The sequence below is a fragment of the Papilio machaon genome, chromosome 11 (assembly GCF_912999745.1).
Source record: "Papilio machaon chromosome 11, ilPapMach1.1, whole genome shotgun sequence".
In the NCBI taxonomy this organism is placed as follows: Eukaryota; Metazoa; Arthropoda; class Insecta; order Lepidoptera; family Papilionidae; genus Papilio; species Papilio machaon.
In genome coordinates, this window is record NC_059996.1 from 8,331,692 (window position 1) to 8,342,061 (window position 10,370).

General features: G+C 32.1%; 3 protein-coding genes across 3 annotated transcripts; 2 read left to right on the forward strand and 1 right to left on the reverse strand.

Moving 5' to 3' along the window:
• Window positions 1-282: 282 nt before the first annotated feature.
• On the forward strand, window positions 283-1,422 carry LOC106709729. Its single transcript, XM_014501582.2, has one exon. The coding sequence runs from the start codon at window positions 399-401 to the stop codon at window positions 1,416-1,418; it is 1,020 nt and encodes a 339-aa protein (XP_014357068.2). The 5' UTR covers window positions 283-398; the 3' UTR covers window positions 1,419-1,422.
• A 1,887-nt stretch (window positions 1,423-3,309) lies between these two features.
• On the reverse strand, window positions 3,310-7,004 carry LOC106709735 (superoxide dismutase [Cu-Zn]). The gene is made up of 4 exons (XM_014501589.2): window positions 6,781-7,004; window positions 5,665-5,715; window positions 4,028-4,198; window positions 3,310-3,673 (listed from the first exon to the last, which is right to left on the reverse strand). The coding sequence occupies exons 1-4, from the start codon at window positions 6,844-6,846 to the stop codon at window positions 3,497-3,499; spliced, it is 465 nt and encodes a 154-aa protein (XP_014357075.1). The 5' UTR covers window positions 6,847-7,004; the 3' UTR covers window positions 3,310-3,496.
• A 1,271-nt stretch (window positions 7,005-8,275) lies between these two features.
• LOC106709734 lies at window positions 8,276-9,591 on the forward strand. The gene is made up of 4 exons (XM_045680109.1): window positions 8,276-8,659; window positions 8,741-8,787; window positions 8,945-9,498; window positions 9,582-9,591. Exons 1-4 carry the CDS (start codon window positions 8,638-8,640, stop codon window positions 9,589-9,591), a joined length of 633 nt encoding a protein of 210 aa, XP_045536065.1. The 5' UTR covers window positions 8,276-8,637.
• Window positions 9,592-10,370: the final 779 nt, after the last annotated feature.

Genomic DNA, 10,370 nt, shown 5'->3' on the forward strand with positions numbered 1-10,370 from the left:
TAAAAAAAGGTTCAACTTTTATTTTACCCTTTGATACTGTATACTACCCAAATTTAGACATGATTTCCCACCTACCAGGGAAAATAGTTAGACCAGGCCATAAAGTATTTAAAAAAAAGTAGGCCGTAGACAAACATCAATTTTTTTGGAAACCTTAGAAATTGGCCTAAAAGTCTCTTAGCCAGGCCATAAAATTAAAAAAAAAAGTTAAAAAGAAATAACATTGACATTGGCTGACTTTGACATTTGTCGCTATAATAAAATGTTATGTTGTCAATATTGTGTTGTTTGAATCTGTAATTTTAAGTGTTTTTTGCAGTTTTTTACTTTTCGTTTCAAAGGAATTATACTTACATATGTACTAAACAAATTTCTTAAAACATAAACTTGTCTTCAATATGCTCTCTCCAGAAATAAGCAATTTTCCTGCACCCAAAGTAATTACTGTTCACAAAACTAACCAAAATACAGACTCCGTTACCGAAGCTATTAAAGTAAATAGTTTCTATAAAAGCGTCATCATTACTTGTCCGGATGAGATAAATGTCCCGAGTTCTCTTGAGGAAATAATTACCGAAGACAGCGATTCTTACAAGTTAAGTGGTTGTCCCCTTACAGAATTTGTAGATAACGTGTTTATTGAAAGTTTTGTTAAAAATGGAAATTTGTACTGTTTATCAGCCGACAGGAACTGCATTGTTAAAAACTGTGCAGCTATCACACCAGATGGAATTCTAACCATACATGTTTTAGAGTATACATACCAGACTCTTGGTCTTGAAGGATCAAAGCGTCCTCACAATTATTACGAGATTAGCATTGATTTAAAAAATATCAGGAATATTGACAGAGTCAAACAAGGTTTACGGAAATTGGGTACCTTTGATTTTAACATATATTGGGAACCAAATTCAGAAGATGTTTGTCCGTCAACTGTTGCAAGATATTTCCATGACAAGAATGTAGATGTAACACTTTGCTCTCTTAAAACGAAGAAGTTATCTCCACAAATAACTCGAGTACCCTCTCTGGAAGATGTGGAAATTGAGGAAATTGTAGAATGGGTAGGAATGTTGTGTCACAATGCTAATTTGAATCCAGATGAAGCTTACATTAGTACTTACAGTGAACCAGAGTGCAGTACTCCATTAGAAACAAGTAGAATAGCTCTGCTAGTTGTTAGAGGATTTTTAACATCTACACTCATTGTAGAATTGTGTAACAAACTATCAGAATATGTTTCAAGCAGATCATTGAGCAACTACTGGGCCTGTCTCAGCGTACAGAGTGAGGATACTCTGCGACGGTGGAACTACTGCACACCTAGAATGTTTTTGCCTCACAATACTTCTGATAATATGTTTTTTACACAAGAAGGACATATTACATATTCAATTGGTCAATTAAAATATTCATAAATTATTGGTTTATTTTTTTCCTGCTTGTTAACAATCTACAATGTAATCAGTAATTCCACAACTAATATTTTTATGTCCTGCTTTTCAACTGGATTTACAAAGACAATGTCATTTACTTCTGCAAAATGTTAGAAAATGTATTTAATAGGCTAATAGGAATATAATTTATCTTATACATTAAAGTGGAAGACAACAACAAGAAAACAATACTACTTTAGTTTATTTACATCAGTAGCAGCCTACCTTATTAGGTATCTTGTTGGTTGGTACTTTACACTTTAACCCTTAATCAGGCATAGTACAATTTATCAACCACTTAGGCAATTGGAGTTTTATAGTGTTCTTTGTTTTTTTTTCATTCATAAAACAGTTTATTTGATTACCAATATTTGTATTTTTCGTATGAAGCTAAACAATTTTGGGAAAAATCATTATTCAAAGGAAGTGGTCATTATATACCCTATGGAAATATGATATGGACACTGTTTCCATTAGTGATGCAACGGATGTCTGTTTCCGTTTCCGCAAGTGCGGAAGTTCCGCGTGCTTTTCAACATCCGTTTCTGTTTCTGTTTCCGCAACTTTTATAACGGAGATAAAACGGAACTTTACGACGGCTGAGAGATCTAAATGCGCGGCGAGAGACGCGCAGTCCGTGCGCGGCCTTTCGGCACTTGTCGCATTTGTTTGTTTACGTACTATTTTGTGAATTTAAGCGCATAATATTTTCTGCTGCTGTTTGAAACAATCAGTTTCTCTTGCTGGAGTAAACTGTCTAGTTGTTGTCCATATAAAATTTGACAACTGGCAAAATGTGACTATTTCATACTTACGAGTTATTAAATGTACTTTTTAATAAGTGTTAACCATGTAATATATCATCATTATATAATTAGAAATATATTTGTCGTTTGTCAACACGAGTGGTTTGGCGAACTTTAATTTGTAAATAGTGTAATTTTGTTTCCTGAAAATAAATTAAAAAAAAACGCGTATTTTAACTTATTGCAGCGCAGTAAAAATACATACATTGAAGGCTAAAGGACACCGATATCCAATGCCTTAATAAATTAAAAACGAATACAAACTGTTTTTACCGAAAAAAATATTTTTGTAAATATGTTTTATTTTATTATTTACACTTCTGTTTCCGCATCCGTTTCCGTTTCTGCTAAAATTTATTTTTGACATCTGTTTCCGTTTCTGGTTCCGGTAAGACACTTCCGTTGCATCACTAGTTTCCATTATATAAGAGATGATTTTAAAATAAAAATATAATTATAAATGATTAGGTTTATAACAAAAATAACATTCTTTTAGTAGCGATACTACGATACGATAATATGTTCAGTGTCATATACAATGACAGATTGACTTTGATATTACAAATTATTATAATAAACAATGCTCATTGCCGGTTACCAGTAAAGAGAACTAAGTTCAAACTATGAAGTTCCTAATTAAAAATAGGGATAATGGAAACAAATTATAAAACAACAGAGAGCTTCATAACAGGCATAGTGCATAATACGACTTTTTTGTCTTAATTTATATATTAAAAAAAAAAAACAGATCTTAGGTATACATTGTACAGGTAAAAATTAAGAACACACTATATTTAAAAATATGTTTTAATGCCAGTGCACATGGGGACTGATTAAGGTTTAAATCCAGATCATATCTTGAACAACTGGGTAATATTGACTTGAAATTACTAAATTTATTTTTGTAATCAATACTTCTGTATTTTTATGATTTTTTTAAAATAAAACTATCAATTCTAGTTATAAATATTTATTAAAAACAAAAATAAGCATACAGTTCAAACAACAATGTTCCCTACACCTCACTGGAGGACACCAACACTGGATTATTGCCTTTTAGGAATGCACAAATCTATTTTAGCATATTCATTTATAATGACAGGTTTAATATCTACAATGGTCCAAATATTATATACGAGTGAATAAATAGACAATTTCAACAACAATTATTGAATTTACTTTTCAGCTTTTGTTTGGCAAACTCTATAACAAATATTTGGACCAAAATACATAAAGAGATAGGGTTTGTGCAAATTAAGACTTGGCCAGGCCAATGACACCGCAGGCAATGCGGGCACCTGCGTTGCCAGTGGTCTTGCTGAGCTCGTGGCCACCGATGCCGAGGTCGTCGGGATCGGCGTGCACTACCAGAGTGCGGCCAATGATGCTGTTGGGTCCACACAGGGAGATCTGAGAATCTTGGATGCAAACCTGCAACAAAAACGTCAATTCATTAAATTACGACAAAATTCTTTGACATTTTTAGTGCTGCCAAGATTCTAGCAAGTTCACTTGTAACATAAAAAATCTTAGTAGCATAGAATATGTTAAAACAAGTTTCTCATGAGCCTTTAGGTTTCTTTTTTAACGCTTCAAATTATCTTCAAAAGTTCCATTTTATCTATGTTGTTAATGCTAAAATTGCATCTCTAACAATCATTTATTGGTCACTAAGAGACATTTTAAATACCCATTAAAATTTGAGAAAGACAGTGTAACATAAGTATAACTAGGTTTTGACAGGCTTGACACTTGAAAAAGATTGTAAGGAAGTCAGGGACGTACCTTAGTGACTCCGCCGTCAGCAGTGGCTTCAATGTTGCCGAGGTCGCCGACGTGACGCACAGCGGCGTTGGGGGCGCCATGCTCCTGCTTGTTGGGGTTAAAGTGGGCGCCTGCAGATGTGCAACCATTTGTGTTGTCACCAAACTCGTGCACGTGAAAACCGTGTTTACCCTGCAAACAACAATAGTCAATTTAAAATAGGATACAAACTGGATATATCTTACTAATATTATCAATGCAATTGTTTGGATGTATAGATATTTGTTAGCATCTTACTTCGCAATCAGTTTCACGGATCAGGATGAAATTTGAAACGGAGATTGTTCACAGAATGGCTCATAGTCTACTCAGTGTTTTATTCGGCTTTTAATTTAGCTCGTACATTTGTAGTTTTTTTCCCAAAAGACAGGCAATGGGATATATTAAAATAAAATTCTGAGTATATGTGGAAATAAATGCAGAGGGTCCCACATTCTATTGCAGTATCTAAGAATTATACAGACTGCATGTAAATATGACCACTTGTATGTCTAAATAATAAAAAGACAAAGATAGCAACAGTCTTATACTTATCATTATGTATTTAGGTATGTATTAAAGTTTGTATCGTGCGTCACTATGGGTCGCCTGACCTTGTACGATCGATTTCGTAACTTCTCGATTACATTATTACTCAGCAATATTTACTGTGATATTGTATTTTGAACAAAGTACAACTGGACACTTGAGTTTAAACATGAAATTCCTTGTTTTTTTAATTTAGTTTTTAGTATTATATACATACATGGTTATTTTGTAAATTAAGTGGAAAAAAAAACAAAACCATAATTATTGGTTGATATCAATACAAATATCAGATACAATTGCAATATTTTCCCCCTTCCACACATTCTATATATAAAGCTGCAATGACCACATACTCCCACTCCATTCACTTCAATCCCCTACAGCCTATCTATTTTTTTATCTATATATATATATAAAAGAAAGTCTTGTTAGTTACACTATTTATAACTCAAGATCGGTCGAACTGATTTAACTGAAAATTGATGGGGAGGTAGCTTAGAACTAGGAGACGGACATAGGAACTTTTTTATCTTATGTGCATTTTTTTTATTCCGCGCGGACGGAGTCGCGGGTAAAAGCTAGTTAATACTATATGCAAAATGTATTGAGTTCACATTCTTACAGGATTTTTTCAAAATTTTAATCAAAAGTAACAACTTCATACTTAAGATCTCATCTTATATATAAAATTCTTGTGTCATGGGGTTCAAACTTGAACTCCTCCGAAACGGCCTGACAAATTCTTATGAAATTTTGTGAGCATATTCAGTAGGTCTGAGAATCGGCCATCTATTTTTATAATCCCCCCATTTAGTGGTTTTTTTTTAACTGCGCGCGGACGGAGTCGCGGGCGACAGCTAGTATCTATATGAAATACAGTTTAAAAAAGAAACAACAAACAACAGTTTAAATTGAATTTATAACAGGTTGTGGAAAAATACATAACAACCTGGTACTTAGTACATAAGAATAATCAATTAATATCAAGGGCACTTGTTAACTATTTCATATGATAAATAAAGTAAATATGAAGTAAGACAACAGTAAATTCAATATTTATTTATACTAACCTTTGCCAATCCTGACACCTCTCCTGTCACCACTACTGGGGCTTTGTCATTCTGGAAAATTATGTTTTAAAAATAAATACATTGTATTGCTACAGGATAATATAGTTTTGACATGTAAGATTGCAACAATCAGTCTCTTAATCATCACTAAGGGTGTCACTTAGTGCAGTATTGTAATGAAAACTATGCCAAATCGTTGCTAGTCAGTGACTGTGTGTTGCATTTGTAAATAATCTATATATATAAAAGAAAGTCGTGTTAGTTACACTATTTATAACTCAAGAACGGCTGAATCGATTTGACTGAAAATTGGTGGGCAGGTAGCTTAGAACCAGGAAACGGACATAGGATAATTTTTACCCCATTTTCTATTTTTTATTCCGCGCGGACGGAGTCGCGGGTAAAAGCTAGTTATCTATATATATAAAAGAAAGTCGTGTTAGTTACACTATTTATAACTCAAGAACGGCTGAATCAATTTGACTGAAAATTGGTGGGCAGGTAGCTTAGAACCAGGAAACGGACATAGGATAATTTTTACCCCGTTTTCTATTTTTTTATTCCGCGCGGACAGAGTCGCAGGTAAAAGCTAGTATTTATTAAGTAAAGAATATGGATATGTGGTGGCCTATGTAAACACTTAATTATTTTTATTTTTATTGATTTTAGGACTGATTTTAGTAAATTAAGTATATAGAAGACATCTAATTATTTGTTTAAAAGTGTTAGATACTCATATTTATTAAAGTTGGCTGTCCAATAAGGGAGAGCCATAAACTAGAAATTAAGGTGCATTAAATTTAACATTTATATACTATGTTCAACAAATGTTATACAATAAAGTAGCCAGTGTTATACAACAGCTATTCAATGTATTTTTAAACTGCAAAATCAAGTGCATTCTGAGTGCATTACAAGGATAAATGCATGAAATTTGTATGTGGTGCGGTTCTACCTATAGTTTCTATCTATAGTATAGGAATTGAGGAGTAAAATGTGCCAGTCATCCGAATAACTATATAAATCTTGAACCCGGTCACCTATTCAAAGGTATACTTTTCAAGGTCTTACGTTTTTCCATTTTCAAGTAGTAAATAGGTAGGTAGGTATACATACCTCTTGGGTGAAGAAAACAGTGCCTTTAACATCTCCATTCAATACGCATACTGCTTTTGTCGGCATTTTGGATATTAGTAATAATTATAAATACTAGCGTTTTATTAGTGCAGCACTAATGTTTTTAAAAATGAAAATGTGGAAAAACTTTTGGTATGACTACTACTTCAACGCTTTGCGCAATTATGGAATAGAATAGCTCTGTCTGTGGTAAAGTCAATGAGATAAGAATAATAATAATATTACAACAGTAGTAGTGAGTAGGAATGAGTAGAATCCGGTAATATTTAGTTCTAGAATTTTTGTGTGACATTTGTGGGAAGTTGCCAGTGTAAATATTTTGTGTTACTTGCTACCATTCGACAAACGTCAAACTTAAATAATCTAGTTCGGTGGGCTTTTAACCGTTGGTTTCTAAGACCAAAGTCTCTGTATAAAACATATCGCCACACCTGTCACCTGTCATTATCTTCACAAAACAGAGATAACAATACGGTATCATCCAAAGGTCTATGTTACCAGGTCATAAAACAAAAAAAAAAATCGTGTTTACGGTTTTGATATGTTCTTTGTTTTCTCTACTCTTTGCCATGCCATGCTTGTCAAAAACAAAATAGGAATTATTTGAAATGATAGAAAATTACAATAATTATCCTAAAGTATAATTATCAAGGGAAGTTATTTTAATACTTCGGTAGAAAAAGGTATTTTTAAATTAAATTTATTGTTTAAATCCTTTAAACTTAATAACCTGTTGTTAAGCGTTTTCAAAACAACTGAATCTCAAAAGATTCGAGATTTAAATAGTCACATTTGTGTTGTCATTCAGAAAATTGTTTGAATTCTGGTGTTTTCTCATTCTTGGTTACAAAAAAACTGTAAGTTTTAAAAATTATGCGATATTTACTAACCAAAGAACGTATTAGTCAAATTATCTGCCTTATAAGTTACGGAAGCCGGGTTCGATTCCTTCCCGAGACATACATAGTAGCATACAACCATTTGGTTGTAAGCATGGGTGAGTTTAATGTATGTAGAAGAAGAAAAGGTTTATTTTTTGATAAATAGATTTTGGTGAACACGTAAGTTTTTACATTATGGTATGAATAATAATAATTAGAAATTTTAATTATTTCCAAACACAATTATTATAAACATATTTTAGGTTGAGGCATCCTTTTAAGTAAGTACGTACTTGTGTCAGGATGCCCCGTTCTTCCATAACATGAAATGTTATATATTTTATTCTGTTACATTTCGTTATGACTTAGCAAATACTTAGATAATACATACTTAGCTATTACATACAGATTCATGATGGAATAGGCACAACAGAGTTGCACAGACCAAACATGAAATTAATTATTTACTTGATGGTTATTGAATTATATTTAAGTTATTTTATAAAAAAAAAATACCAATTTAATGTTTGAATGCCCCACCTACATGTTTGTCTTTTTTTTGTAATCCTACTCAATTTCATCCACAGTGTTGCAAGTATTTAGCTGGCATAGAACACTGAATTTTCCTCTGGGACTATAAGAAAAATCACTACCTTAACCTGAGAAGAAAATAAAACAGGCAGAGAAGACAAGACTAGATTAATTATGGCTTTTATTTAGCTAGTATCATTAAACTTATATAAAATATAACATTAGAAGTGAAACATCTTGCAAAGTTTATAAAAGATAAACAAAGACCATAGTCACTTCTGACAAACAAACACAAGTATCTGCCAAGAGGGGTAGACAGAAATATAGATTGCTTGAAAGATTATGGTCCTATTTTGTGTTTGAAGTTACTTGTAAAAGTAATTTCGTTTTATTTTAATAGCAATATTTATTGTAAATAAATCTTATGATTGAAATGAACACAATAGGTATATATTTAAAATTTTATCACATTTATAAGATTGAATGATGAAATTTAATTTCTATTATAATTTAATTTTCTTTTTCAGTCAAAAACATGCAGGACAATAATGCAAATAATGTAGAATTCTGTAAGGTAAGAACTTACATTTGCTAAAAAACAAAAAATTAAAAAATTATGGTTGTATTGATAAGAGTTGAACTAAGTAACCTGCTTGGTTTGTCAAAATAAGTTGCACTCAACACTGCAAAATTGAAACTTTTTAATTTTAAATTATTGTATATTGTTACAGATGTGTCCCTTATGCAACAATCGTGTTAGATTTTTCTATTTGGCAATAGATGAAAAGATATTAATGTGTGAAAATGTAAGATGTGAATATCCATTTGGTTACAATGATTTCAAAATTATTAAAGAAGAGGACGATGACTTTGAAATGAGACAGAAATCTACATCTCTGAAAAGTTGGCCAGATATAGATAGAAATTATTTAGAAATACCAAACGAAGTTAAATGTTTCAATGTAAGCCATGAAGATAGTAATATTCAAGTTATAGAAGAAAAAATTGCCAGTGAAAAAGAAATGGTAAAAGAATTAAACGTATTGAAAGGTCTTACGAAGAAGTTTAATGAAATTGAGGAAGATTCTGATGAGATAATAAAAAATAAAAACTTTATTAGGAAATTGATGAAGTTGCAAAAGTTATCAGGTGTTAAGTTAGTTAAACAGGAGGAAATGGAGGTGTTGAGACGTGATAAGCCTGGATATAAGTCAGATGATCTAAAGATAGATATAGATACAAGCGGCAGTAGTCTATGTGCAATAAAAATAGAAATAACACAAAATAAAACAGTGCCAAATGTTACATAAAATATTGTGTAAAAAAAAAAGTTTTTTAAACTCGTAATGTGAGACTGTTTTTTACAAGAGCTCGCTAGAAAAAGACTGTATGAAAAAATAATTGTATGTGATTATTAACTCTGTGATTTTGTTGTAATATTAGTTGATAGATGTTTTGTATGTTGGAATTCATTTGAGGTTTGTCTGACATTTTTACGAAGGTGTTTTTCACTTTGCTGTATTGGAATGTGTTTGCAAGTGGAAATACAAAAGTTTTGCAAGTTTTTTTTTTGTTTTTTTTTTTCGTATATACTAACTAGATGTCGCCCGCGACTCTGTCTCCCCGGAAAAAAATACTTAATAAGTAGCGTATTTGTTTTTCTGTGCCAAATTTCAATCGGCCGTTCTGGAGATATCTTGTAACAAACATCCATCCATCTATCTAAACATTTACATTTTATATATATAAAAGAAAGTCGTGTTAGTTACACTATTTATAACTCAAGAACGGCTGAATCGATTCGACTGAAAATTGGTGGGCAGGTAGCTTAGAACCAGGAAACGGACATAGGATAATTTTTACCCCGTTTTCTATTTTTTATTATTCCGCGCGGACAGAGTCGCGGGAAAAAGCTAGTTTATATAGTATACATATTCCATCCTTAACAACCTCAGCCGATTTTAAGCGGTGATGTTATCAAGATGGTGCGCAATTTGTTTGCCTTGAGTTTTCACTGTTGACACACTTGTCTAAAACTTTTGGAAACAAATCATGAAAATCGTACACCCGGGGGGCGGAGTTACGAAGTAATAAAAGCAAAGAAAAAGTGAAATAACTACAGAGAAATTTGAACCTCCTTCATTGGGAATTGGTATT

Bases quoted from the DNA above. Each gene is read 5' to 3' on its own strand.
- LOC106709735 (XM_014501589.2), bottom strand. From the start codon at position 6,846: ATGCCGACAAAAGCAGTATGCGTATTGAATGGAGATGTTAAAGGCACT. The intron at 4,199-5,664 runs GTTAGTATAAAT...TGTTGTTTGCAG, and splicing joins AGGTGTCAGGATTGGCAAAG to GGTAAACACGGTTTTCACGT. The intron at 3,674-4,027 runs GTACGTCCCTGA...TTTTTGTTGCAG, and splicing joins CTGACGGCGGAGTCACTAAG to GTTTGCATCCAAGATTCTCA.
- LOC106709729 (XM_014501582.2), top strand. From the start codon at position 399: ATGCTCTCTCCAGAAATAAGCAATTTTCCTGCACCCAAAGTAATTACT.
- LOC106709734 (XM_045680109.1), top strand. From the start codon at position 8,638: ATGATTGAAATGAACACAATAG. The intron at 8,660-8,740 runs GTATATATTTAA...TTTCTTTTTCAG, and splicing joins GATTGAAATGAACACAATAG to TCAAAAACATGCAGGACAAT. The intron at 8,788-8,944 runs GTAAGAACTTAC...ATATTGTTACAG, and splicing joins ATAATGTAGAATTCTGTAAG to ATGTGTCCCTTATGCAACAA.